This window comes from Musca domestica, unplaced genomic scaffold (genome assembly GCF_030504385.1).
Source record: "Musca domestica strain aabys unplaced genomic scaffold, Musca_domestica.polishedcontigs.V.1.1 27, whole genome shotgun sequence".
NCBI lineage: Eukaryota > Metazoa > Arthropoda > Insecta > Diptera > Muscidae > Musca > Musca domestica.
The window spans coordinates 3,794,064-3,816,320 of record NW_026712286.1 but is presented as its reverse complement, the minus strand read 5'-3'; the positions used below and the strand labels follow the sequence as shown (position 1 = coordinate 3,816,320).

Below are 22,257 nucleotides of genomic sequence, written 5' to 3'. Positions count from 1 at the left end.
TCTTGAAATCTTGAAACACGACGTGGCAGCTTTTTATTTGAGTGTGCTGTGGCTGTCCCTTTCTAATGAATGAATTTTATCGGCGAATGAATTGCTTTTCGTAGTCTCTATCATCGTCGTTTGAAGTTTTTTCACAGACAGTTCCATCATTGCTGTGCGGTTTTTGATTAATTTTTGTAGAGATTCTCATAAAATTTCTGCACAATTGTGTGTGCATTTAATTTGATATAGTGGTGCGTATTGTAATAGTATTAAAAATTATTGCTAAATCAATTAGTGCTGGAAAATTCATGGGTTTTCTTTGAAAAACATGGTTTCCATTTGATCTTTGATTCTTGTTATATTGACGGCATCGGCATGTGGTGAATTTTTCAATTTATTTTATTCTTGATATTCGTAGTCGCGATAGAGGATATCGGTTTGTCTCTTTCTAGCAAAATTGGCAAAATATTTCGCACAGAATGGTAATGTCAGAGTTGTATTTGTAGGTCCATGAACTTAATGCCAGATGGTGGATATTCTTTAATTTATAAATTAATTTGTGTAAAAAATCAAATTACATTGGAAAATGCGTTTTGTAAGATATTTCATAGCTGTGGTATTCTTTTTTGTTTAGTTTGGTTTGGCAATGCCCTAGCTTTCACTTGTTTCATTGTTGCTAGAAAAATATGGCAACATCGGTTCAATGAAACAACTGAATGTCTTTTCATTCGCTGTCGTCAGTCATTTATTCTCACCATTGTTTCTACATAGTTGAAAAAATTAACATTGAAAAAATTGTGAAAAGCGAAAGATTTTTCCTCCAACAAAGTAATTATCAAAAAAGTATAAAAAGTCTGTTTATATATTTTCGAGAGACATGCAATTAAAAGAAAGTGAAGTAAAATACGAATAATGGAAGATTTAAAGCAATTTTCGTTGTCGGTTTTCTTTTCGTCTTGGGAAGAGAAAAAAGTGTTGTGATTGATACGTGTTTTATATTTTTTGCCTTTGATTATTCTGTATTCATTATCATTGTTTTAAAGATTTTCTTTGCGATCTTTTATTATTTTGACCCCCATAAAATCAAAAAATTCAGAGAAATATTAATGGAATTACGTCGCCGTCATCATAAATTGTGGTGAATTATTTACGGACTACTGCTGCCTTTCAATTGTTGTTGCTGCTGTCATTACAACTTTATTTTAAACCTCCGTTTTGTGTTGCTCATTCTCACCACACTCTTAAAGTTTAGTTTCTTTTTTTTCGTATTCGTGGTGGACGGACGTAGGGTGGTGCTGGTGCTGCTGTTGGCAAATAATAATTAAATATTTGTACAAAATTTCTTGGATAATTCCGAAAAAATAGCTAGTGCATTGTGAGAATACGTCATTTCAACGGTAAACATATTGTGTATGGATATTAATAAGGAAACTACTAGAAAATATTTGGTTCTAAAACAAGGTGGCGGCGTTGCTGTGTGTCTCGTTTCAGTTTTCTATTCATAAGCTACGCAAGCAAAAAAGATGAAGAAACTCAAAAGAAGAAATATGCTCCATACTGCCGTGGTTATGTTTCGGCAAAAATGTGATTTTTGCACAAAGAAATTTTATTTTCTAAACAAACACAACCTGTGAAATTGACTAATCTTTTCCTTTTCCTTGTCTATTGATAATTTCAAAATAATACTCTGCTCTGCTGACTCACTTCATATTTCTACTATTTTCGTTCGTCGTATTAACCCCCTTTTGACGTACTTCTTTTTTTCTCCATCTACATTCTATGTACTTCTTTAGGTCTGGTTGGGTCTGGCGGCGGCGGCAGTGTGTGTGTGTTCACTTTTTTTTTTTTTTGGTGTGTAAAATTTTGCTGTCATCTGTATTTTTATTCAACGTCATTCATTGTCATTTTTTTATCTACTTTCTTGATAAACCAAAAATCATCAAAATTCTAAGCTTCCGTATATGAAAATGTTGTTTTAAAACTATTTTTAACACGATTACGATTAGCTTATACCACCTCTAATCTGGAAAAGGTATTCGCACAACTTGAATTTTTTATGCAGATTTTAATACCCATTCACCTGTTTCGTGTTTAACTTGATTGATCAAACATATTCTTCTGAACACAGGAAAAATACGTGGGGGTACTTGGATCTTGGAAAGCGTTTGGATGTCTTGAAAAAAGCCACTGCGCCATTAATGCGATCTACTAGAAACCAAATTTCCAACATTTAAGATTATGTTCAAATTGTGTTAAATGTTAGTCTTCAATATTTTAAATATTTCTTATATATTTTTTACAACTATATGTTGTAAATAGTGCATTCAGAGTTTGCCGGATAAGGTAAACGAAGTGGAATTAAATTGGCAAAGGAGGTTAATATCTAATGTAAACGTATAATAAGTTCATAAAACCTTTATATACCTATATTCTCAGTTTCAGGACCTTTCGAGTAAAAACATTGATGATGTAATTTTGTTGTCATATCTGTATCTAACTCCAAAGGAATTGCTTCATCTTGCGAGAGTTCGTGGTATTTTTCAACTATACCTTGTACCTATATAAAATTAGGTTCAATGAGATATACTGAAGCTTTCGAATTAAGACGAGGCATCTAATTGAGAATAGTAGGGTGCTATTTTGAAAATTAATTGTATCTCTTTCCTTGTTAATTGTCATAAAGTTACAGCATTTCAAATGCTACTGCTAGTCTTTAACTTTCCAAAGGCTTAACATTGCTAGTTAGTACTCATAAGAAATTATTTCTAATGCTCGAAAACCCAAGCTTTTGGTATTTTGCCCCTTTGAAGAAGTTGTGTTTTGAGGGCTTTGATCGCTAAGAAGGCGACTGCTTAATATTCGCATATATATTGTATAACTACTAACAGGCGGTCAGATAAAAAACTGTAACCAAGTCAAACGCCATAATTTTTACATTTTTTTAAATTTTATTGAATGAAAGCAAAAAATGTTGTAAACAGCATCAAATTTTAGAATAAGTTTAGATTTGTTCGAATTGGTAACCTTCGGCACGAATTATGGCCTTCAAATTGAAACCGTCACACGCTGCCCGAATGTTGTTCTGCGATATTTTGGCCCATTCCCGGCGAAGCGCTTGCTTGAGGTGATCGACACTTTGGTACTTTTTAGTGCCAACCATGCTTTCCAAAATACTTTAGACACAATAGTTCAACGAATTGGTAACCGGAGATTTTGGTGGCCATTGGGCGATTAATGGCTTTACCCCGAGCTCATTTTTCAATATTTGCCGAATGGAATATTGCGATATGTTCAGCTCACGAGCCATTTTTCGGCCACTGCGACGCGGCTTTCGATTTAGTCGCTTCTTTATTTTTCGAACCATTTCTGCTGATGTTGCTGTTTTCTTCCACCCACTTCCTTGTCGTCGGGCTATGCTACCAGTATCACGGTAATGAGTGATGGTACGAGACATAAAAGATTTTTTTCACATTTAAATGCTGGAGTGCTCTAACGATAGCCACTTGTGGTTTTCCAGCCAAATATAAAGAAATCACACCATCACGCTTGAATTCCATTACGAATAATTTTTTTTCTGGAAAGTTCTCACCAATATTGAGCTGTCACTAGAAAAATTTTAACAGCTGTCGGACGAGTGGCTTAGAAATGATAGCAGTCTGAAGTTGGTTGTAGTTTTTTTCATTTCACCCTGTATATCCCATTCGAGCTACAAATATTGCTAAGATTGAGACTCAGAAAATTGGCTTTTTAAGACCACATCATTATTATAAATAATTAAGATCCCTGTTTGCGCTCTTAAACATGTTTTATTGAACAATTTCTGACTAAGCTTTTAGTATTTCATTTTGTGTTAGCACATCTAAATATGAAGTGTGCAATAAGAAATTAAAAGTATTAATTAGAGCATGAATGCATCAAACCACCATAGACCGTTGTCATTGCATACCACATCGATACCGAAGCAACACAAGTTTGCACATTATTTTTTTATCACCAGTTTTTCAAGCTTACTTTTACTTTGTATAGAGAGCGAATTGTTACTTTCTAATGAGCATAACAAAAGTTATTATTTTTTATTATCATCCATAAAAACTTAAAGTTGTTTATTTCAAGTTATAACCTTAACATTGCATTTGTCTTTCAATTTACTTTACATTCGCAGTAATTCTAACTTAAGCTCTTTCAATTCTAGAGTTTTGTGCCATGTTATCTCAAATGAATCATCCAAAATTGTAGCAGCACACCATTTCCTTTTTCCACATTTGTTCAGAATTAAAATCTGTGTCACTATGGTTTATATAGTAGTAGTTAGACAGACGACGACGATATACTTGACAACGATATCGTGTTTTGTACATGTGTATGTGTGCCAATATCTCCACGTTGATTTCGAGCATAGAGAAGCAGTCATAATGTTATGAATTCCCCCTGCCCTCCCCCCCACTCTCTCTGAAGGGTTTGCATATAGTTAGCACAAATAGCTTGGTTTGTGTGTGCGCGCCCATTTTGCTATGACACAATTTTATTTATCACAATATTGCTCCCTTATTTCATATTTGTCAATAGAATATGTTAGAAATCTAACGGGTCTCTTATTTATGAATAGAATATGTTACTGAAAGTTATCTTAAAGTTAAATAATTCAAACTATTTAAGTATTCTATTTTATTTGGAACTTGTAGAGAATTGCTGATATTTTTTGTGGGGGAATTAACATCCTTCCCATCAATTATTGCATTTTTTTTAAATCTTGTTTATTCTGGAAATACATGCATTGAGCCATCAGAGTTTCAGTCATATTATCAACATAATTTTGCCCTGTCGTCTATGGCTTGGTCTAATTATATTCTCTGTGGTTTTGTTGATTTCCCCAACTATAAATTGGCATTATTCACGCTGATTATATGTAATCTCTACACAGTGCTAATCTTTAATTTAATAGAAATGGAAAGGTGGAAGAACCAAGTTCAAATTGACCAAAAAATCCATTTTAGTCCAAAAAAATTATAAGCAATATTAACAAATCCATTAATAATTATCCTTTACTACTGTTCTTTTTACAGATATAGATCTTTAAATCCGAGTGGAGCTTCAATTACACATCGGCTAACTCGGAACAGCAGGAAATTACCGACATCAATCTAAAACACTTCAGAATTCCATACATCAATATAAAAAAGATAATCTTTTTTATATTTGTACAATAAATTAATACAGCACTCGACGACAGTACTAATAAAAAAAGAAAGAAAAGCATACAAACATGGGGAATGTATTTGCAAATCTGTTCAAAGGTCTCTTCGGTAAAAAAGAAATGAGAATATTGATGGTCGGTTTAGATGCCGCTGGTAAAACCACAATTTTGTACAAACTTAAATTAGGCGAAATTGTAACAACGATACCTACCATTGGTATGTTATTTGAATTGCTATATAGAAACCGTACAAATTATTAATGATTTGATTTTCTAGGTTTCAACGTCGAGACTGTAGAATACAAGAACATTAGCTTTACAGTGTGGGATGTGGGCGGTCAAGATAAAATTCGTCCATTGTGGAGGCATTACTTCCAAAATACACAAGTAAGTTTATAATTGTAAAAAAAGTTTCAAAGGTCTAAATACTAATTGCCTTCTTCGATATCTCCAGGGTCTCATATTCGTCGTTGACAGCAATGATAGAGAACGTATCGGCGAAGCGAGAGAAGAATTAATGCGTATGTTGGCTGAAGACGAGCTCAGAGATGCTGTTTTACTTATATTCGCAAACAAACAGGTGAGTTTAATGCATAACCAAGTTGCACAATTATCGATAACAGCATTTTAATTTTAATTCCGAAATGCTTTCGGTCTGTTATGTTATACCACCAACAACCAGACCAACGATAACGTTTTATTATGTACTCTTGTTACCTAAAAATTTTTTTTGATAAGATATGTTGTATAGATAACAATGTACAATAGGGGAAAAATCACATAGCTCAATTAATGTTAATGTAATGCAAAATAAACAAGGGACAAAGAAAAATTTCATAGGTCATTTGAATGAAATGTCAGGAATAAGTTTTCAATTTGCAAAAGAAATTACATATATTTTTTATACCCTTATTAATTTTTACTATTATTAATAATTCGTCAATTACTTTTCTTTTAGGATCTGCCAAATGCAATGAATGCAGCCGAAATCACCGACAAACTCGGTCTACACTCACTAAGAAACCGCAATTGGTACATTCAGGCGACGTGTGCAACCAGCGGCGATGGTCTATATGAGGGTCTTGATTGGTTGTCCAATCAGCTTAAGAACGCTAATCGCTAAATGAAATTCTTATTTTTCTTTAACTTAGCATCCGCAGCAGCAAAAACAACAACCACAAAAATCAACAACAACAAATAACATACAAAATAATTAATTTTGATTTAATAATAATAATAAAAGAAACCCGAAAATAAAGTTATTACAAAACAAACATCAAAAACAAAAAAATGAACGTCAAACAACCAATTTCAGTATATACCATCCACCAACACCCACAAACTCCCCTCGCTCACGAGGGATGTTAGAAAAGAGAGAGCCACTCCAATAATTATTTTCTCTTGGGCGCGCATTCAACATCAACAACAACAACAACAACAGCAATTCGAAGAAAAAGTCCACCACCTTTTTCATTCATTATTTAGACTAAAGACAATTGATGAAAACAAAGACAACCAATAAAACACATCCATCGTTTGTAGTCTGTTTTTGCTCGATCAGTAAGAAGAAAAAAAAAACAACAAAAGCAACATTTTAACAAATTGAAATGAAATGCAAAACTATGAAAATAATTGTATGTTAAAGCAAACAAAAAAGATAAATCCATTTACTATAAAGAATTACGGAATTATATAAAAACACACTTTTTCTAAGTATAATTTTATCTCTATACATATAATATATTTTTAATTTTAAATTTTTTAATAATTGTGTATTTTTGTTTTATTTCCAAATTCTCTCGTCGTATCTCCATGTACCACCACCACCCCGTCCGAGAGAGTTTATCGCTTGTGTTGTTCATATCTCATTTCCTATTTTTTCTTTTTATACACTCTCTTATTGTCTATATATTGTTCGTTTGTGTCTATATATAATAATATTGATTGATTGCTTACTTTTCCAACCAAAAAGAAAACAAAAAACCTTCAACTTGTGTATCAAAGCAACAATATAAGGAAAACTCAATATTTTTATTTGCTAAAACAGAATAACATCAACAACATTCTACAACCAACAAAAGAAAAAACAAAAACAACCAACTACAACACATACTTTATATTTAAATATAATTAAAAAGGAGAAGAAACATAAAATTTAAATAAAAAACTGTGTAATAATAAACGAATGCCCACTTTTTTCAAATTGTATACCTAAGTTTAAAAAATAGTAGGAAACTCTTAAACATGAAAGGATATCTTCTTACCTTATACCAATTTGAATCTGACTCTTAGCCAATATTTTTCTGATATTGCAACAATTGCGAATAATGAGATCGGGGAATACATCGTTAAAACACAATTCATATTCGTAATATACGGGCATGTCACAAAATCGTATCGAAATGGTTTGAATTTCGCAATTCAAAATCGTATGTTTTTGTTTTAGCTTCTTCAGATTTCGAACGATTTGGTGAACTACAAATTCAGTGTAAATATGGCAACAGTATATACTCAATATGGTAACATTAGTGGAGTGAAAGAACGTATAAATAAGGAATCAAAACAAAACACATGGTTAGAAAATATTGTAGAAGTATAATTTGTGAAAAATATCCTGCAATGGGAGCATTTTGTGCAAAAAGAAAGTTCATTTCATTATTTTTTACGCAAAGCCGGTAGTTTTCATATTCCAGTTATTTATCTCTTAATGTTTGCTTTGTTTTTCCCTAACTTTTATTCTTCGACAAAATTCGATTCTTTGCAATGGCAAAAAATTGTTAGCATTTACTGTTTTTGAAAATGCTAGGCCATAAGGAAACATTCGGATGTGTATGTGAAAAACTACAACTCTGATGCAAATCAATTTGTTCTGTGTAAACGATAGATTAGTCACCATTAAGGCCATGGTAGAAGAACACAGGTAGATGCAACAACGCTCCGGAACATTGACGTGTCAAAAATGTTTTGACAAAAATAAAAAGATTGTTATATTTTTTCTTATACCACGTCATTCGGAGGTTATTATAACACGCGTTTTTCAACAACTTTTACAAATTTAAATAAAAAAATGTTGAAAACGCGAATTATAATAACCACCGAATGACGTTGTATAAGAAAACATATAAAAATCTACTTATTTTTGATAGATATTTTTGACATATCAAGGATCCATGCCCTATTCTGTCAAAAACATATACGTAGTTTGTATACATTTGTGTATTGTTTTAAATAAAAAAGAAAATAATTTGAATTTTTTTCAAATTTAGGGACAACATGTATACTATTGCGATTAAACAATCTTGTCCCACTATCTTCGTTTCACATTCAGAAACCCCAATGATATAATGATTTTGTGAAAAAAAGTCTATGTGACACAATAAGACTCCCTTGCAGAGTTGCATTTTCCTAGTTTCCTTGAAGTTGAGCAATCTCTCTTATTGAGCCATAGGTTGGACCATGGTAGAAGAATATAGTATTCTCATGGTACAATAAAAAGGTAAGGTATAGCTACCAGCTGATTACAATTTTTTCGAAGTATACCCGACTTCTGCTAATTTTGTGTATGTATTTTTGTTTTGAAAATAAAAACAAAATATTTTGAGAATCAATGATTGGAAGAAACTTATGTTGCAGGGCGCGCATTAATGATATTAACCAGATTTACCATGGAATTGAAAGTTTGAACACTTAGGATCACACTTTTCACGCTATTTGTACCAAATGAACAAATAATATCAAATAAATGAAAACAACTTGTTGCATATAATTTTGAGTAATTCTGACAGGAAGCGGGCAAAGCCTCAGGGCTGAATTTGTCTAGTTTTACGAAGCTGTTCTACCTCCTTATTGCACCATGAGTATTCTTCTGCCATGGGCGTTAAGCTTCATTTAGACCTAAATTGTTTTAATAAAACACTTTATTTAGATTGTCAATTTCATTATTTATACAATAAAGTGAGTCGTAATGAATTGTTGACAATTTTTATGAAAACTGTCCCACATCTTCACTGGAATCTTGCCGGTTCAGGAAGAGAGTGAATACCATTTCCACAGCGTAAGAATTGTGTACGCTTATACGCCGCTGCTTTTATTTCGTTTGCTTCCTGCTGGCACAAATGACAATTGATTAATGACAAGCAGAACTGTCATGCATTTTTGCTGAAAAAATTAACTTGCTAACTTGTCTGCCTTTACAATATAAATAAATTAAATTTAACAAATATTTCAATTAAATCATGTCGAAACAAGCATCAAAGAAAAGTAAATGGGCGTTGGACTTCAACAGCAAGTGAGTTGTTTAAAGTTTATTACAACACCCGCATTAATTAATATTATCTGCATTTACCCCAGCAAATCCAATGATTTGCCTGCACCGATAGGTTACAACCCCAGTGCAATGGTTAATCAAACGGAAGTTGTCAGAGATCAACGTTTGGTGATGAAAAAATCCTGGGATTTGGCATTGGGACCATTGAAACAGGTAAATTATTTGCAAATTCTTAATTCAATGAAATAATTAACACTTCCTTTCCCCATACAGATACCCATGAATTTGTTTATAATGTACATGTCCGGTAACACAATTTCGATTTTCCCCATTATGATGATTGGCATGAGTTTAATACGTCCCATTAAGGCAATGTTCTCCACACAAGTTACCTCTAAAATGGCTGAAGGTGCACAGGGTACGGGACAGAAATTGGTTTATTTTTTGGGAAATTTGGCTAACGTTGCTGTGGCATTATACAAGTGTAATAGTATGGGCTTACTGCCGACACATGCATCGGATTGGTTGGCCTTTGTGGAACCGCAGACACGTTTAGAATATTATGGTGGTGGGGTGTCATTTATATAGACCAAATAAACTATACCGTATAAGTTCTAGTAATAATAATTATGAATATGTACGCATTATGCATTTCTAATATTTTAGAAAATGATTTATTTTGATGAACAGCTAATGGAGATGTGGGATATGTTTTATGAAAATTGCAAATAAAATTTATGATGGATAAAACAACTATTAAGCTTTTTGTTTGCTTCTTCTATAAAGTCACCCGAACTTTATTAAATATATGCTGAATAATATAAAAGACAAGTAATTTTCTTTGTGTGCCAACATATACTCTGTTCCAGATCTGAAGAATGTAAGGTTTTCACTACGATAATAGCTTTTCCCTTTATGATATCGAAAAAATTTCGAAACTAGAAGAATCTAGAAGGTTCGGGAAGAGAGCAATAGTATAGAGCGGGGGAAAAGGTCTTTGCTATACTGACGAATACCTAAACACCTATATTGTCACATTCCTGGATGTCAGCTTATATTTTATTTAAATAACACAGATTGGGAAATATTTTTAATGTTTATAAAAACTCATTGCAGAAATGTGAACTGCTGCAATAATCTGAGGCACACGTTTCTTCAATATTAGTAAATAGTTTTTCGAAAAAATAACAAATGCTAATATGAATGTTAAAACGACAGTCATAGATTCATTATCAGATTATAACAACGGATAAAGAATATCATTAGGGGTATTTTCGAATGAAAGACATCGACTACAGAATTATATCCAATAAAATATACATTGGTTTTTATTAAAAAGAAAAAAAATGAAATAGGAAATTCGAAAATCAAGTTTACATTAAAAACAGCATTTGCATTAAAAAAAATTGTCTATTAAAATTACAAATTAAAAAAAAAGGGTTTGCATTAAAAAAATTGTCTATTAAAATTACAAATTATTGACTGATCTATGAGTACAGCTATATTCTATCTTGTATTGGCAAGCGTTAGCCATTTTAGTCAACAATTTTTTTGGCTCCTTTCTTGACATCGTGTAGCAGCTGCTCAGCCGGTGACCTGTGGACAAAAGAAAACAGATATTTTTAATATAGTAAAAGACAAATTAATGCCATGTTTACGTTAGAAGTTTTTGCAGAGTTAACCTACTTTAAGAGGATTTATTTGAAGTTTAAGTAATGGATGTGACAATTTTAATCCAAATCAAGTGGGTTAACCCACTTATACGTAAACGTACTGTAAGAAATGGTGACAAATTATGCTTTAAAGTTTGCGGCTTAAACATTGATTCGGACTGTCATAGGGATCAAATTGACTTTGCACTGTCCCAAACTCTTTAAAATGTTATTCTTTTATTAGACCTTAATATATACAGGGTGAGATGAAAAAACTGGAATCCACTTCAAACTGCTGTCATTTCTAAACCACTCGTCCGACAGCTGTTAAAATTATTCCAGTTACAGCTCATTATATTGTCAAGCGTACAGAAGCATTTTGGTGAGAATTTTCCAGAAAAAAGTTATTTGTGTTGGAATTTAAGCGTGATAGAGTGATTTCTTTATATTTGGCTGCAAAACCAAAATTGGCTATACTTAGAGCACTCCACCATTGAAATGTGAATAAATCTCTTGTGTAGCGGAGCCTGACGTCAAGGAAGTGGACAGAAGAAAACAGCAACATCAGCAGAAATGGTTCGAAAAGTAAAGAAGCGATTTGATCGAACCCCGCGTCGCAGTGGCCGAAAAATGGCTCGTGAGCTGAACATATCGCAATATTCCACTCGGCAAACATTGAAAAGTGAGCTCGGGGAAAAGCCATTGAAAAAAGTGCATGAACTTACACCACAACAGAAAGAAAATAGACTCAAAAGAGCTAAAGAGTTGCTTCGCTTGGCCGAAAGTGGAGAACTGCCGAATTTGGTTTTCTCCGATGAGAAAACATTCGTTGTCCAGCAATTTGTAAACAAACAAAATGATCGTGTTGACTTGCCAAAGAGGTCAGCTGAAAATGTGCACCTTCGGTTGGCCACCAGAGCTCAAGCGCCGGCCATGGTGTTGGTGTGGGCCGCCATAGCAGCCGATGGTCGCTCTCCGCTCGTATTAATCGACCGTGGCATCAGAATAAATGCCGAATATTAGCGCGAAAATATTTTGGAGGGTTTATTCAAGCCTTGGACACGCAAACATTTTGGCCGCATTCCTTGGACATTTCAAAGCTTCATTTCCGCCACCAAAATTTCCGGATACCAATCCGTTGGACTATTGTGTCTGGAGTATTTTGGAAAGCAAGGTTGGCAATAAAAAATACCAAAGTGTCGATCACCTCAAGCAAGCGCTTCGCCGGGAATGGTCCAAAATACCGCAGAGCAACATACGGGCAGCGAGTGACGGTTTCATTGGCCCTTTGAAGGCCATAACTCGTCCCAAAGGTGACCAAATCTAAACTTATTCTAAAATTTGATGGTATTTCCGACATTTTTTGCTTTCATTCAATAAAATTGAAAGAAAAAATGTAAAAATTATAGCGTTTGACTTTGTTGCAGTTTTTTTTATCTCAACCTGTATAAATTTGTAAAGATACGCATTACAGTAGGTACTTCATATTTATTTTTATTATTGTTTGCTAAGTTACGATTTGTTAAGCTATACACAAATTTTTATTACTTTTTACGGTGTTCATCGGCCAACTCCTTAATTTTATCTATAATTTTGCTTGGCTCATCAACACGAGGAACCTGGAAAGAGAAAGAAGTTCTATTAAAAAATATTGTCTAAGAAAATCTTTATGATTTAAAATTACCTCATAATTTTGACTGATATAAATACCAGTATAGATACCAGCACTAAATGTTAACTGAAATACAGAAAATAATATTATTCGGATGTGGGTAAATAAAAAGTAATAGGATAAGTCAATTTTCTTTTGGGCTCCATCAGAGCACATAGATTTACGATGAATGCTTGGAATGTAAGGAAATATTAAACACAGGCTCCATCGCAAATTTATATTTTTTGGTTTAGAAGGACTGTTCATCGATTTTTTTGGTAGCAAAGTGCTACGGGGAGTGTTAGTACTAATATCCACGTACTTTTGCAGCACTAAAATTATCAGCTGACATTAAGATTTGTTTTTATCTTTATCATTGCAGTCAAAACTTATTTACCAATTTACTTTATGTTAAACAAGACATGCCATGAATTTCTTCTAGAACATATCAATAGAAGATGTGAAAACATTCGAGTGCAATTAATTCTGAAGCACAATGACCGGAAACGGAAGATTCAACTATAATCTATGGTTTTGCCCTTTGAACCTGATGCATGCATTAGCTATTTACATACAAAAACTTGGATGGAAAGATTGTTTTTTGGGGGAAATTCATCATGAACATTTTGACCGTAGCTCCAAAATGTTTGGCAAAACCGACACTCGAAAATGTATTATATAATAAAACTAGTTCTTTATGCAAAATTAACATATAATTCCTTTGTTATTGTTGTTGGAGGTGAAATCTTGCGGAGCAGACAGCGAACAAAAAACAGAATATGAGAGGGGGGCCAGCAAAATATGAAATCATGACACCAAAAATAAAATACGGGCACCAAATGACAATAACAAATTACGCAGGCTTTGGGCTCCGGAGACTAGCAACAATAATTCCAAAAAATTGCAGGGAATATCATCTAGCAAATGTTTTGTATTCATTGCACACTCTAAGATGGTTCAATAGATAAAAGAAATACAATCGAAAGTTCACAATATAAATGTTTGCTTACCAAAAATTTAAGCATGTCGTAAATGCCAGATCCGTCGACCGCCAGTTTGACAATTAAAATGAATATACACTCAGAGGAAAAAAAATCAAAAGCTGCGAAAGAAATACTCTCACACAACACTCTCTCACAAAAACTTGACAAAGTTGTCAAATACACTCGGCAAAAAATAAGAGCAAACTTAGCTGGTGCTCTTTATGGGAAACTTGTATTATTTTATTTGCACAAAAAAGCTAATTATTGTAGATAATAATGATGTTAATTCGTACTGAAAACACATGAAAAAGAGAAAAATAACAACAAATTTCACTTTCTTGAAAAAAAGAAACGACATATGATGTAGAGAGCAACAAATGTTTAATAATAATTAATCTCTTGTTTATTTTTGTTTAATTAGGTAATCAAATCACATATAAGCAAACTCTTGCAATATTATTAAAACTCTTTTTGAAATATTTTTTTAAATAAACAAAAACTTTTGAACACAGAATAAATGTGTATAGGTCCACAACGTAAAACTTTAATATATTCTTTATGGAAACTAATATATTCCTATTTTACTTTTTTGTTTCTAACACTGAATTTTAATGTTAACACTTCTTTAATCACTCAATAACTGAACATTTTTGGCTAGTTTTGCTCAAAAATGTTGATCTTCTGTGTGCTGGCACATTCTTGCATACATATTTAGTTTTATGGTTGGTTTTGTTGTTGCTTCTGTTATTGGCTATTGTTTAAATTTATTCATGTTTTGTACAAATGACCATGAACGTGGACATCGATGTCACAAACATTTGTTTAACTAGAATGACAGCGGAAGAGTTGTATTTGAATGTAACGGCAATATTTTTTTAAATTGTGTAAAATGTAACGAATGAATGAAGTGAAATGAAAAATGAAGTGAAATGAAAAATACCTAATAAACTTAGGTCTTGTTTCGGTATGATGAAACGAAAAAGAACTGCAAAGAAAAACACAAATTATTTGAAAATAGAATCAAACAATCCCCCCTCCAATGGTCTTAAATGGACCATTAATCGTTAATGTTAATGTAATGTAGTTATGGTGTTTTCTATTCTATTTGAAAAACACAACTTGAAACTTTAAATTTACTAAAAACAAATGCAACAAGTTATCTTGTTTATTCAAGATTTTTCTCAAACAAGCATTTGATTTTTTTTTTCAAATAAATAAATAAATTTAAATATTTTTACCAAGATCTGGTGTCAAGGTGACTGTGTATCACTCTTTCTAGTAGCTCCAGCACAAACGATCATGAAATGGCGTCCATGTAACACACGCTACATATACAAAGAACATTCCATCCTTTTCAATCCTTGATTTAATTTAAAAACCTACTATAACCGGTTTTCATTTATGATTTCGAAAAACAAAATGAAAAATATAAATTTGCTATTTTCAGGATCTGGAACAAGAGGAAAGAAATGTCAAATGAAAAATGTTACAAGAATCCAAGAATTTTCTTCCCATTTGATATTTCAGTCAAGACGTATGATTTAAAAGCCTGTGTTATCATTTTCAAGTGACTTGATGGGGAAGGAAACTCATCCAATGTGAATTTCTCAATAGTTGTCAGCTGTTTGTTAATGTAATGTCAACTTTTGCGTTTTTTGTCAACTGACGTTTTTCTTTTTTAAATTGCGACGATTTGGAAATTTTTACACAAACAGAACATAACAAACAAACAACAATTGCAATGGATTGCAAAGAAGGTACCACTCCCAAAATTTACCAAGTTTATTCCGTAAGGATTTATATGAAATTGTTTGTTTTCTATTCAGATAGCTGTACAGCGACAACTTCGACACCATCCACCACCATAAATGACTTAAACGATGACTGCTTGGAATGCATTTTCGAATGGATACAGGATCTACCAAATCAAATACAAATAGCCAAATGCTGCAGACGTTTTCGTAATGTTATGCTAAATTTGTGGCGAAGACAGCCACAGCATCGAACATTGGCCTACAACATCCTACCAACCATTGTACAAAACTATGACCATTTAGCGTATTATTTGCGTCTGATGCAAGGAGAATTCCAGATATTGCAAATAATCGATGACTGCCTGAATGTATTTCTCAAAGAGATGGAAGAGTGTGGCATCGATTGTCTGCCGCGTGTCGAAAGATGTGAATTCCATGACGATGTCACAGAATGCTATCCCAATGATGAGGATATCGAGTGTTTAAGCAGATTAGTGCCTAATTTAAAATACCTCCAAATTACTGTGCCCATTACAGGAAGGAATTTGAGTAAATTCCAATATTTAGAAGAGCTACATTTGTATGATGATCAGACCAAGGCAAAAGAAATTGAAGACGATGCTCTCAGGGATATATTGTTGAATTTGAAACAATTGCGTGTTTTGGATATAAGGAATTTTGAAACCAGCCGCTTGAGACTGATGCCTGAAATCTTACAATGCACCAGCTTGCAGGTTTTAAAGATAAATCTGAACACTTTGAAAGATGCTTTGGAATGTGTATTGAAACTGCCTCAATTGAAACAATTAAAGGTACTGCTCGATCAAGATATTGATGTGTCGTTGATTGGCAATGTCGACACCTATGACTATAAGATATATGAAACTCAGGAGTACTATCATATACTAAAAGAGAAGGGTCCTAACATTAAAGGTTTGGCCGTCGATTTTCATTTTCTGCCAGTAAGCTCTACATGGAATGTAGACTTTCTTTGCTTAAATCCAGAAAAATTGCGAATTTTGGCCCTGTGCAACTATAACTTTACTGCATCAAAATATGAAAATTGTTGCTTTGCCCATTTGGAGATATTGTGTCTTAGACACTCGGAAAACTTGGAAGCAGTTGCGATTTTAGATATGCTGCAGCTGTGTCCGGTATTAAAACATTTAGATATCAGTTACTGCCTCAATTTGGATAAGTCATTGCTGAATGCCCTGACAAGGTATTTGGAAGGCGAAAAAAGATCACATACCTTGTATGTGTACTATAGAATGTCCGGTTTGGAAGTTGAAATTGAAAAGGTAAGGCTTTTGAAGTTTAAAAGCCTCACAAAATAGAGCAAAACCAAACATCCCAAATTGTTATGTTCACTTAACATGTTTTTGGTCTTTTTCAGAATCTCTCATTTTGGTCTAGACAAAAGTACATAAAACTACTCAATGATTTTCCTCCAGACTCAGATTTGGGATTGAGTTATGTTCAAAGAGGTTATGCCTTTTATTTTTAACATAAAGCTCGCCAATTGCTGTCGCTGATGGACAAATTTACATCTGTAACATGTACGATTTTCATTAACATTTATTTGTTTTAAAAATAAATAAAAATACTTTAAGGTTTAACTTTTTTGCAAAAAATACATTTATGAGGGCGATTAAGGTGAGTGGATGTCATAATCGTTTATTAAAACAGAGAACAAACCCGAAGCCAAACTGATTTTAAATCGACTAACAAACCAACCAATTCTTATTTAAAAACGTATATTCTATTGATGAAAAAGAAAAAGCTTAGAAGTATTATTTTATACGCAAAATGAAAGTAGTCAAAAATTATGGATTGAGTATAAAAAAGTTTTAATATCTCATTTATTCGATAACAAAATTTGACAAACTAAAAAAGCAATTATTTTCTAATTTAATATTTATGAGTTAGCTATGGCTTAAAAATATTACATACAAACCTACTTCACATAATTTACACGCCAACATATTCATATCCATTTATATCAACTAACTAGTTACATAGCTATCTATGTTTATTTACAATGAGGTCCACATGGAGCACTGGAATTTTACGGTACAATTGGCGGTCGTATTGTGGCATGTATTACAAAGTCCCATGTATCTTTCCAGCGCAAATCGAGAATGTCATAGAGTGTGAGGTCTTTCCAGCCATAACTAATGGGTAGGAAACGTATATAGACACTAACAACGGCCACAAACCATGTCAGCACCGTCAAACGATATGTGTTGACAATGAATTTTGAGGAACCATAAAAACGCCTGAGTAAATATTCGAGATGGTCGACAACAAAGCAAAACAGTTGAACCTTGTACAGGAATGCTGGCATGTAGTTGTGCAAGAATAGGGTACTGTCCATTGTAAAATATGGTATATAATGCATCAAATAGCCAATGAAGTAGATGTGGCCCACGTTGAGCAAACGATTCCACTCTTTTTCATCAATGTCGAAAAACCTGCGATGGCGCCTTAAGAGATAGAAAATGAAAAGGCCAAAATACACCACAATGCCCAGAGTGCAGGAGTACCAAATTAGAACATTGCCCAAAAGATGGATTTGGGCGTTGGATTTCTTTGAAACCCAATAGGCAATGCCTTTACTTAGCAGTGGCCATTCCCAGGGAGCAGAACTGTACATGTGATTTCCCACATCGGTGTTGTGGCTGAGCATTTTGTGTTGCAGTTCCAGGAATTTGCTGGCGAATGAGAGTTGAGTGGGTCCCATGGGTATCATTTCAGCATTGATGAGTTTTCTTTCACGTTCCGCCCGGTCGGAATCTGAAGGTAGTAAAAGATGAGATTAGTATTTTAATTGTTTGAGATTGTCTACACTTACCCTTTGTATAACGATGCTCTTCAACATTCCAGATAACATCTTTGCCTGTTGTGTCTTGGTCGGCAGCAACTTCTTGCTGACTAAAGGCCCAATCGGGCAAAACCTTATTTGTATACTTTAAGGCAGCACCCGTGGAGACGTGTATCAGACGCACCTCGGATTTAATGGTTTTCCAAATTGGACCCTCCTAAAAAAGGAAAGGTTTTTCTTAAGTGAATGAGTTTATTTTGATGGGCTTGAGTGTTACCTTCTGCCGGTTGGTAATGTCCACTTTCCACAACAGCTCCCCCTTCATATTGATGCCATAGTCTATGTAACAAGAAACTTCCTGACAGGTGGGTGTAACCGGAGCCGCCACATCATGACTGTTTAATGCCCGACTTGTTATGCCATGCACCAGTTGTATAATATCACCATGACGAATATATTCGGGTTTCTCTCCCACAACAATGTCATCATATTTGGGTTTTTTGACGATCCACCAGTTGTTGACATCCTTAAAGGGATAACAAGTGACCTGTTGCTGATGTGAGGAACCCCGACCATCGGGATAACGTACCGGATACACCAAGGCATGGGAGTGTAGCCAACATAACGAACCATGAGTGTGCCTAAGCGTGATTTGTGAACCATGTGCCACCCTGAGAGGTTGATTGCGTGTTATCGAGGCTAGACCTCCTTCCAGTGAGGCTTGAAATGCGCTGGTCAGTACAGCATCGTGTGGGCCCGCCTTGTACAGGGTGCTAAGATGTATGTAGAATATTAAAAGGTATATTGCAATTGGTACGATGGTGAACAGGACGAAATTGGCGATGGTGTGGAGGATTATGTAAAGATCTGAAAAGAAGTGAAAAAGGGTGAATGTTTTGAATGATTTTATTACCAAATAGAGGGGATTCTTTTTTCAATGGAAAATGTAGAAATGTTTATAATATGTACATAAGAAACCCCACGAATAAGAAACTATACAGAGATCTTATTTCGAAGAAAGGTCCTTCTTGAAATTACGTTATAATTCTAAATAATGGTGTTTGCAATAAGGGTTCATTGAAGGTGTAGAGTGAAGACAAAACTTTTGAGCTTTATTTCAACAGATAAAGAATTTTCCTTAAATTTACTTTGAATGGAGGTTATCCTACTGATTAAAATATCTCATTCAAATACCCTGTGAAGATATTCTATTGTTGGAATATCTTTTATATGATCACTGTTTTCATGTTAACACTATCTCCCATTGCTCGACAAGATCTCCTCCCCCCCATCTCCCCTCATTTCACATTATAAACAAACACATTATGTCTCCGTCCAACTCACCAGATTTAGTGCCATCGTACAAAAGATCCCACAGATATTTCAGTATCAAATAAATGGCCAAACAATAGGTGAAAAATCCCACATATTTTATGCTAAACGCGAATGTCAAAAATGCCGACGATGCCAGGCCGTTTATTATCCAGCTGATGTGCATAAATTTTGTCTTTTGGAAACGCATTAGGAAATAGATGCCCAGGGTGCAGAACAACAACAGCATGGACTCCATCAGTATCAAACGTGATTGTATCAGCATGGAATTATCGAAGAGCACTAGAAGACCACCCAACACAGAGGCCCAGCGAGATATACCCGTCTCCTTGATTAGCAAATAAACAGAAGAGGGCAATAGACTACCGCAAAGGGCGGGCAGAAAACGCATCCAAAACAGGGGATATGAAGCTGGATAGGGCGAGCCAATGTTGGTGGCAGTAAAATTCCCACTGTAGCCAATCGAATCGGCCATTGCAGCAATTAACTGTTTGCCCAAAGGAGGTTGGGTGTCAAAGAAGAACTGATTACGCATATAGTGCGACACCGATTTGGCATAGTGCAGCTCATCGAAGACAACATGCCGTGGATAGGTGAGCCGGTAGAAGCGGGTGGCAAATGCCACAACAAACAGCAACCATGAAAAAAGATCGAGGCGGACTTGCAATGTAAACCGTTCATCTTGCTTCTCTGTGGCGGGTGGGATTTCCTCTGTTTCCCCCGGCTGGCTTGAAGGCACTTCCTCTGTAGTTGCTGGTTCTTCTAACACTTTCGCCGTTCCATTTGCTTCCACGAATTTCTCTCGACTTTGACTAGGTTCTCTTGATTTTTCATTTATTGTGGCAGAGAGCTGCTCTAAGCGAGAACTAGAACCGGAGCGAGAACGGCTTAAATCATTAACTGGTGTTGTTGCGGCTGCAGGTAATGTTGTTGTTGTTGCTGATGCGATGGTGGTGGTGGGTATTACTTGGCAGGTATTTGGTGTTTGGCATGAATGGCAAGAATTGGCGTTTAGACAACAATTTACATCGCGACAGCAGTTGATGAATGGAGTAATTAAGCCGCCACCATTGCATAAGCTGTGAGCCCTGGCTTGAATAATATTGAGTGCCGCAATTGTGGCTGTTGCTGCCGGCCTCTCGCCGCCGCTGCGATGGTGCTTGTTGCTTTCTCTGTCCGATTGAAGTCTTTCGTTTGCAGCAGCCGAGTTCATTAGCTGATCTCGGTCAGTGTAGTGATTTGATTTGGATTTGGCATTTTTACGCCTCTGCACGCTTTTGTTTGGTGATGTCGACATGATTTTGGAGAAAGAAGAAGCTTCATAAAAAAGGTTGTGGCTATGAACTTTCTTTTAAGCCAGCAGCATGGGAGAGCTATAAAAAACCCGACTTGATAAAAATTAAAGTTTTAACTTGTTTTTTTGTTTCTGTTTTTGGTTTTCTTGGTTGATCGCACAAACACACATGTACACACCCTTCTTTCTTTCTTCTTGTCGTTTGCGTTAAGTGTTGTTATTTTTGTTGCTGTTGCGAATGACTGGAAACTTGTTATTAATGTATCTTTGATGAAATATTTTGGGTTTTTGTTTCTGCTTCTTGGCAAGTTCACACTTTCACTTTTTCCCATCTACTTTTGAAAAAAAAAATCATTGTAGAAATCCAAGAAGTACACAATCACTTTTAGCTGCTATTTATCAATGAATATTATTTTCTTGTTTCTTTTGCATATATTTATGCAGATTTCTTATTTGATTTTGTTTCACATTTCCGTTTGCTATCGTTAATCTAAGAATAATAACCAGCCAAGCAGCGAACGTTGTGCCACGCCACGTCTTATTGGATTGAAACTAAGCCAGACTCTGGGCACTTTTGAAGAAAACACATTTGCTGTCTTGTGTTGGAGCCACACTCATTCACTCCCTCAATGAAAATGCACTCTCAGTGCTCACTTCAGTTATTTTGTCTTGGTTTGGGTTTTTAACGGACTCTCCCATGTGCAAGTTGGTTTTTTATTTCTTGTTCTTACAAGTCTGGTCAGAAAACTTGTTCTTGTTCGAAATATTGGTCAATCCTTGTTATGTGTTGTTGCCGTTGTTATTATTATATGTTTTACATAAAACCACACACAAAAAAAAATTTAAACGTCTTTCTCCTGGTCTGGTCAACTTAGGAATGGGGCATTTCAACCAAATTCATTTATCTTTTACCTTTGAGTCTGGTTTAACTGTCTTAGCCATTGATTTCAGACGCCGCAGGCGTGTTGTTTATATGCCCAACACATATGTATTGTCTTTGATGTTTTCTTTTTAACCCATATTTTGTGTGAGTGAGAGTTGTGTGCCTTAGCCTCTCTTCTTTTAATGTTGGAGAACATGAAGATGGCTCTTACGCTCGTGAGAAAATCTTGTTGGGAAAAACCATGCGTAACACCTGTGGTTGCAATTGGATTTGTTATTATTTGTCTAGTTGGGGCATTTGTTTACAACACGAAGAACGAGTCGTTAAAACAAATAGAAAAATTGTAAACAAGTCATGTTTGAGAAATTCAAGATGCTCAAAGTGGGGGTACTCTCTCTGTACTTAGAGACAAAGAGAACCGAAAATAATACTGCTATATAA

The 22,257-nt window shown here is 34.6% G+C and overlaps 5 protein-coding genes across 6 annotated transcripts; 3 read left to right on the top strand and 2 right to left on the bottom strand.

The window, feature by feature from the left end:
• The first annotated feature begins 92 nt into the window (after nucleotides 1–92).
• On the top strand, nucleotides 93–7,362 carry LOC101900134 (ADP-ribosylation factor 1). The gene is made up of 5 exons (XM_005179186.4): nucleotides 93–233; nucleotides 5,046–5,393; nucleotides 5,454–5,563; nucleotides 5,631–5,756; nucleotides 6,135–7,362. The coding sequence occupies exons 2-5, from the start codon at nucleotides 5,246–5,248 to the stop codon at nucleotides 6,297–6,299; spliced, it is 549 nt and encodes a 182-aa protein (XP_005179243.1). The 5' UTR covers nucleotides 93–233; nucleotides 5,046–5,245; the 3' UTR covers nucleotides 6,300–7,362.
• Nucleotides 7,363–9,305: 1,943 nt separating this feature from the next.
• On the top strand, nucleotides 9,306–10,196 carry LOC101900650 (ER membrane protein complex subunit 4). The gene is made up of 3 exons (XM_005179190.4): nucleotides 9,306–9,464; nucleotides 9,527–9,656; nucleotides 9,717–10,196. The coding sequence occupies exons 1-3, from the start codon at nucleotides 9,412–9,414 to the stop codon at nucleotides 10,029–10,031; spliced, it is 498 nt and encodes a 165-aa protein (XP_005179247.1). The 5' UTR covers nucleotides 9,306–9,411; the 3' UTR covers nucleotides 10,032–10,196.
• A 680-nt stretch (nucleotides 10,197–10,876) lies between these two features.
• Nucleotides 10,877–14,533, bottom strand: LOC101900829 (short transmembrane mitochondrial protein 1). Of its 2 annotated transcripts, none has more exons than XM_059124190.1 (5): nucleotides 14,437–14,533; nucleotides 13,757–14,021; nucleotides 12,780–12,833; nucleotides 12,644–12,714; nucleotides 10,877–11,039 (listed from the first exon to the last, which is right to left on the bottom strand). In XM_059124190.1, exons 2-5 carry the CDS (start codon nucleotides 13,769–13,771, stop codon nucleotides 10,979–10,981), a joined length of 201 nt encoding a protein of 66 aa, XP_058980173.1. In that variant the 5' UTR covers nucleotides 13,772–14,021; nucleotides 14,437–14,533; the 3' UTR covers nucleotides 10,877–10,978. The 2 variants fall into 2 exon arrangements, with proteins under 2 accessions (XP_058980173.1, XP_005179248.1); XM_005179191.4 differs by having other exon boundaries at nucleotides 14,315–14,451.
• A 781-nt stretch (nucleotides 14,534–15,314) lies between these two features.
• On the top strand, nucleotides 15,315–17,102 carry LOC101901515 (uncharacterized). The gene is made up of 3 exons (XM_005179195.4): nucleotides 15,315–15,486; nucleotides 15,556–16,784; nucleotides 16,880–17,102. Exons 1-3 carry the CDS (start codon nucleotides 15,471–15,473, stop codon nucleotides 16,988–16,990), a joined length of 1,356 nt encoding a protein of 451 aa, XP_005179252.1. The 5' UTR covers nucleotides 15,315–15,470; the 3' UTR covers nucleotides 16,991–17,102.
• Nucleotides 17,103–17,319: 217 nt separating this feature from the next.
• Nucleotides 17,320–21,808, bottom strand: LOC101901681 (protein O-mannosyltransferase 1). The gene is made up of 4 exons (XM_005179196.4): nucleotides 19,652–21,808; nucleotides 18,585–19,174; nucleotides 18,338–18,524; nucleotides 17,320–18,279 (listed from the first exon to the last, which is right to left on the bottom strand). Exons 1-4 carry the CDS (start codon nucleotides 20,934–20,936, stop codon nucleotides 17,552–17,554), a joined length of 2,790 nt encoding a protein of 929 aa, XP_005179253.1. The 5' UTR covers nucleotides 20,937–21,808; the 3' UTR covers nucleotides 17,320–17,551.
• Nucleotides 21,809–22,257: the final 449 nt, after the last annotated feature.

Excerpts from the sequence above, each read along its gene's own strand:
- LOC101901681 (XM_005179196.4), bottom strand. The coding sequence starts at position 20,936 with ATGTCGACATCACCAAACAAAAGCGTGCAGAGGCGTAAAAATGCCAAA. Across the intron at positions 19,175-19,651 it reads GTACGATGGCACTAAATCTG|ATCTTTACATAATCCTCCAC; the intron begins GTGAGTTGGACG and ends ACTTCTTTTCAG. Across the intron at positions 18,525-18,584 it reads ACATTACCAACCGGCAGAAG|GAGGGTCCAATTTGGAAAAC; the intron begins GTAACACTCAAG and ends TTCCTTTTTTAG.
- LOC101900650 (XM_005179190.4), top strand. The coding sequence starts at position 9,412 with ATGTCGAAACAAGCATCAAAGAAAAGTAAATGGGCGTTGGACTTCAAC. Across the intron at positions 9,465-9,526 it reads GCGTTGGACTTCAACAGCAA|CAAATCCAATGATTTGCCTG; the intron begins GTGAGTTGTTTA and ends CATTTACCCCAG. Across the intron at positions 9,657-9,716 it reads CATTGGGACCATTGAAACAG|ATACCCATGAATTTGTTTAT; the intron begins GTAAATTATTTG and ends TTCCCCATACAG.
- LOC101900829 (XM_059124190.1), bottom strand. Across the intron at positions 12,715-12,779 it reads ATATCAGTCAAAATTATGAG|GTTCCTCGTGTTGATGAGCC; the intron begins GTAATTTTAAAT and ends TTCTCTTTCCAG. Across the intron at positions 11,040-12,643 it reads GCCGATGAACACCGTAAAAA|GTCACCGGCTGAGCAGCTGC; the intron begins GTAATAAAAATT and ends TTTTGTCCACAG.
- LOC101900134 (XM_005179186.4), top strand. The coding sequence starts at position 5,246 with ATGGGGAATGTATTTGCAAATCTGTTCAAAGGTCTCTTCGGTAAAAAA. Across the intron at positions 5,394-5,453 it reads AACAACGATACCTACCATTG|GTTTCAACGTCGAGACTGTA; the intron begins GTATGTTATTTG and ends TTGATTTTCTAG. Across the intron at positions 5,757-6,134 it reads TTATATTCGCAAACAAACAG|GATCTGCCAAATGCAATGAA; the intron begins GTGAGTTTAATG and ends CTTTTCTTTTAG.
- LOC101901515 (XM_005179195.4), top strand. Across the intron at positions 16,785-16,879 it reads TGGAAGTTGAAATTGAAAAG|AATCTCTCATTTTGGTCTAG; the intron begins GTAAGGCTTTTG and ends GGTCTTTTTCAG.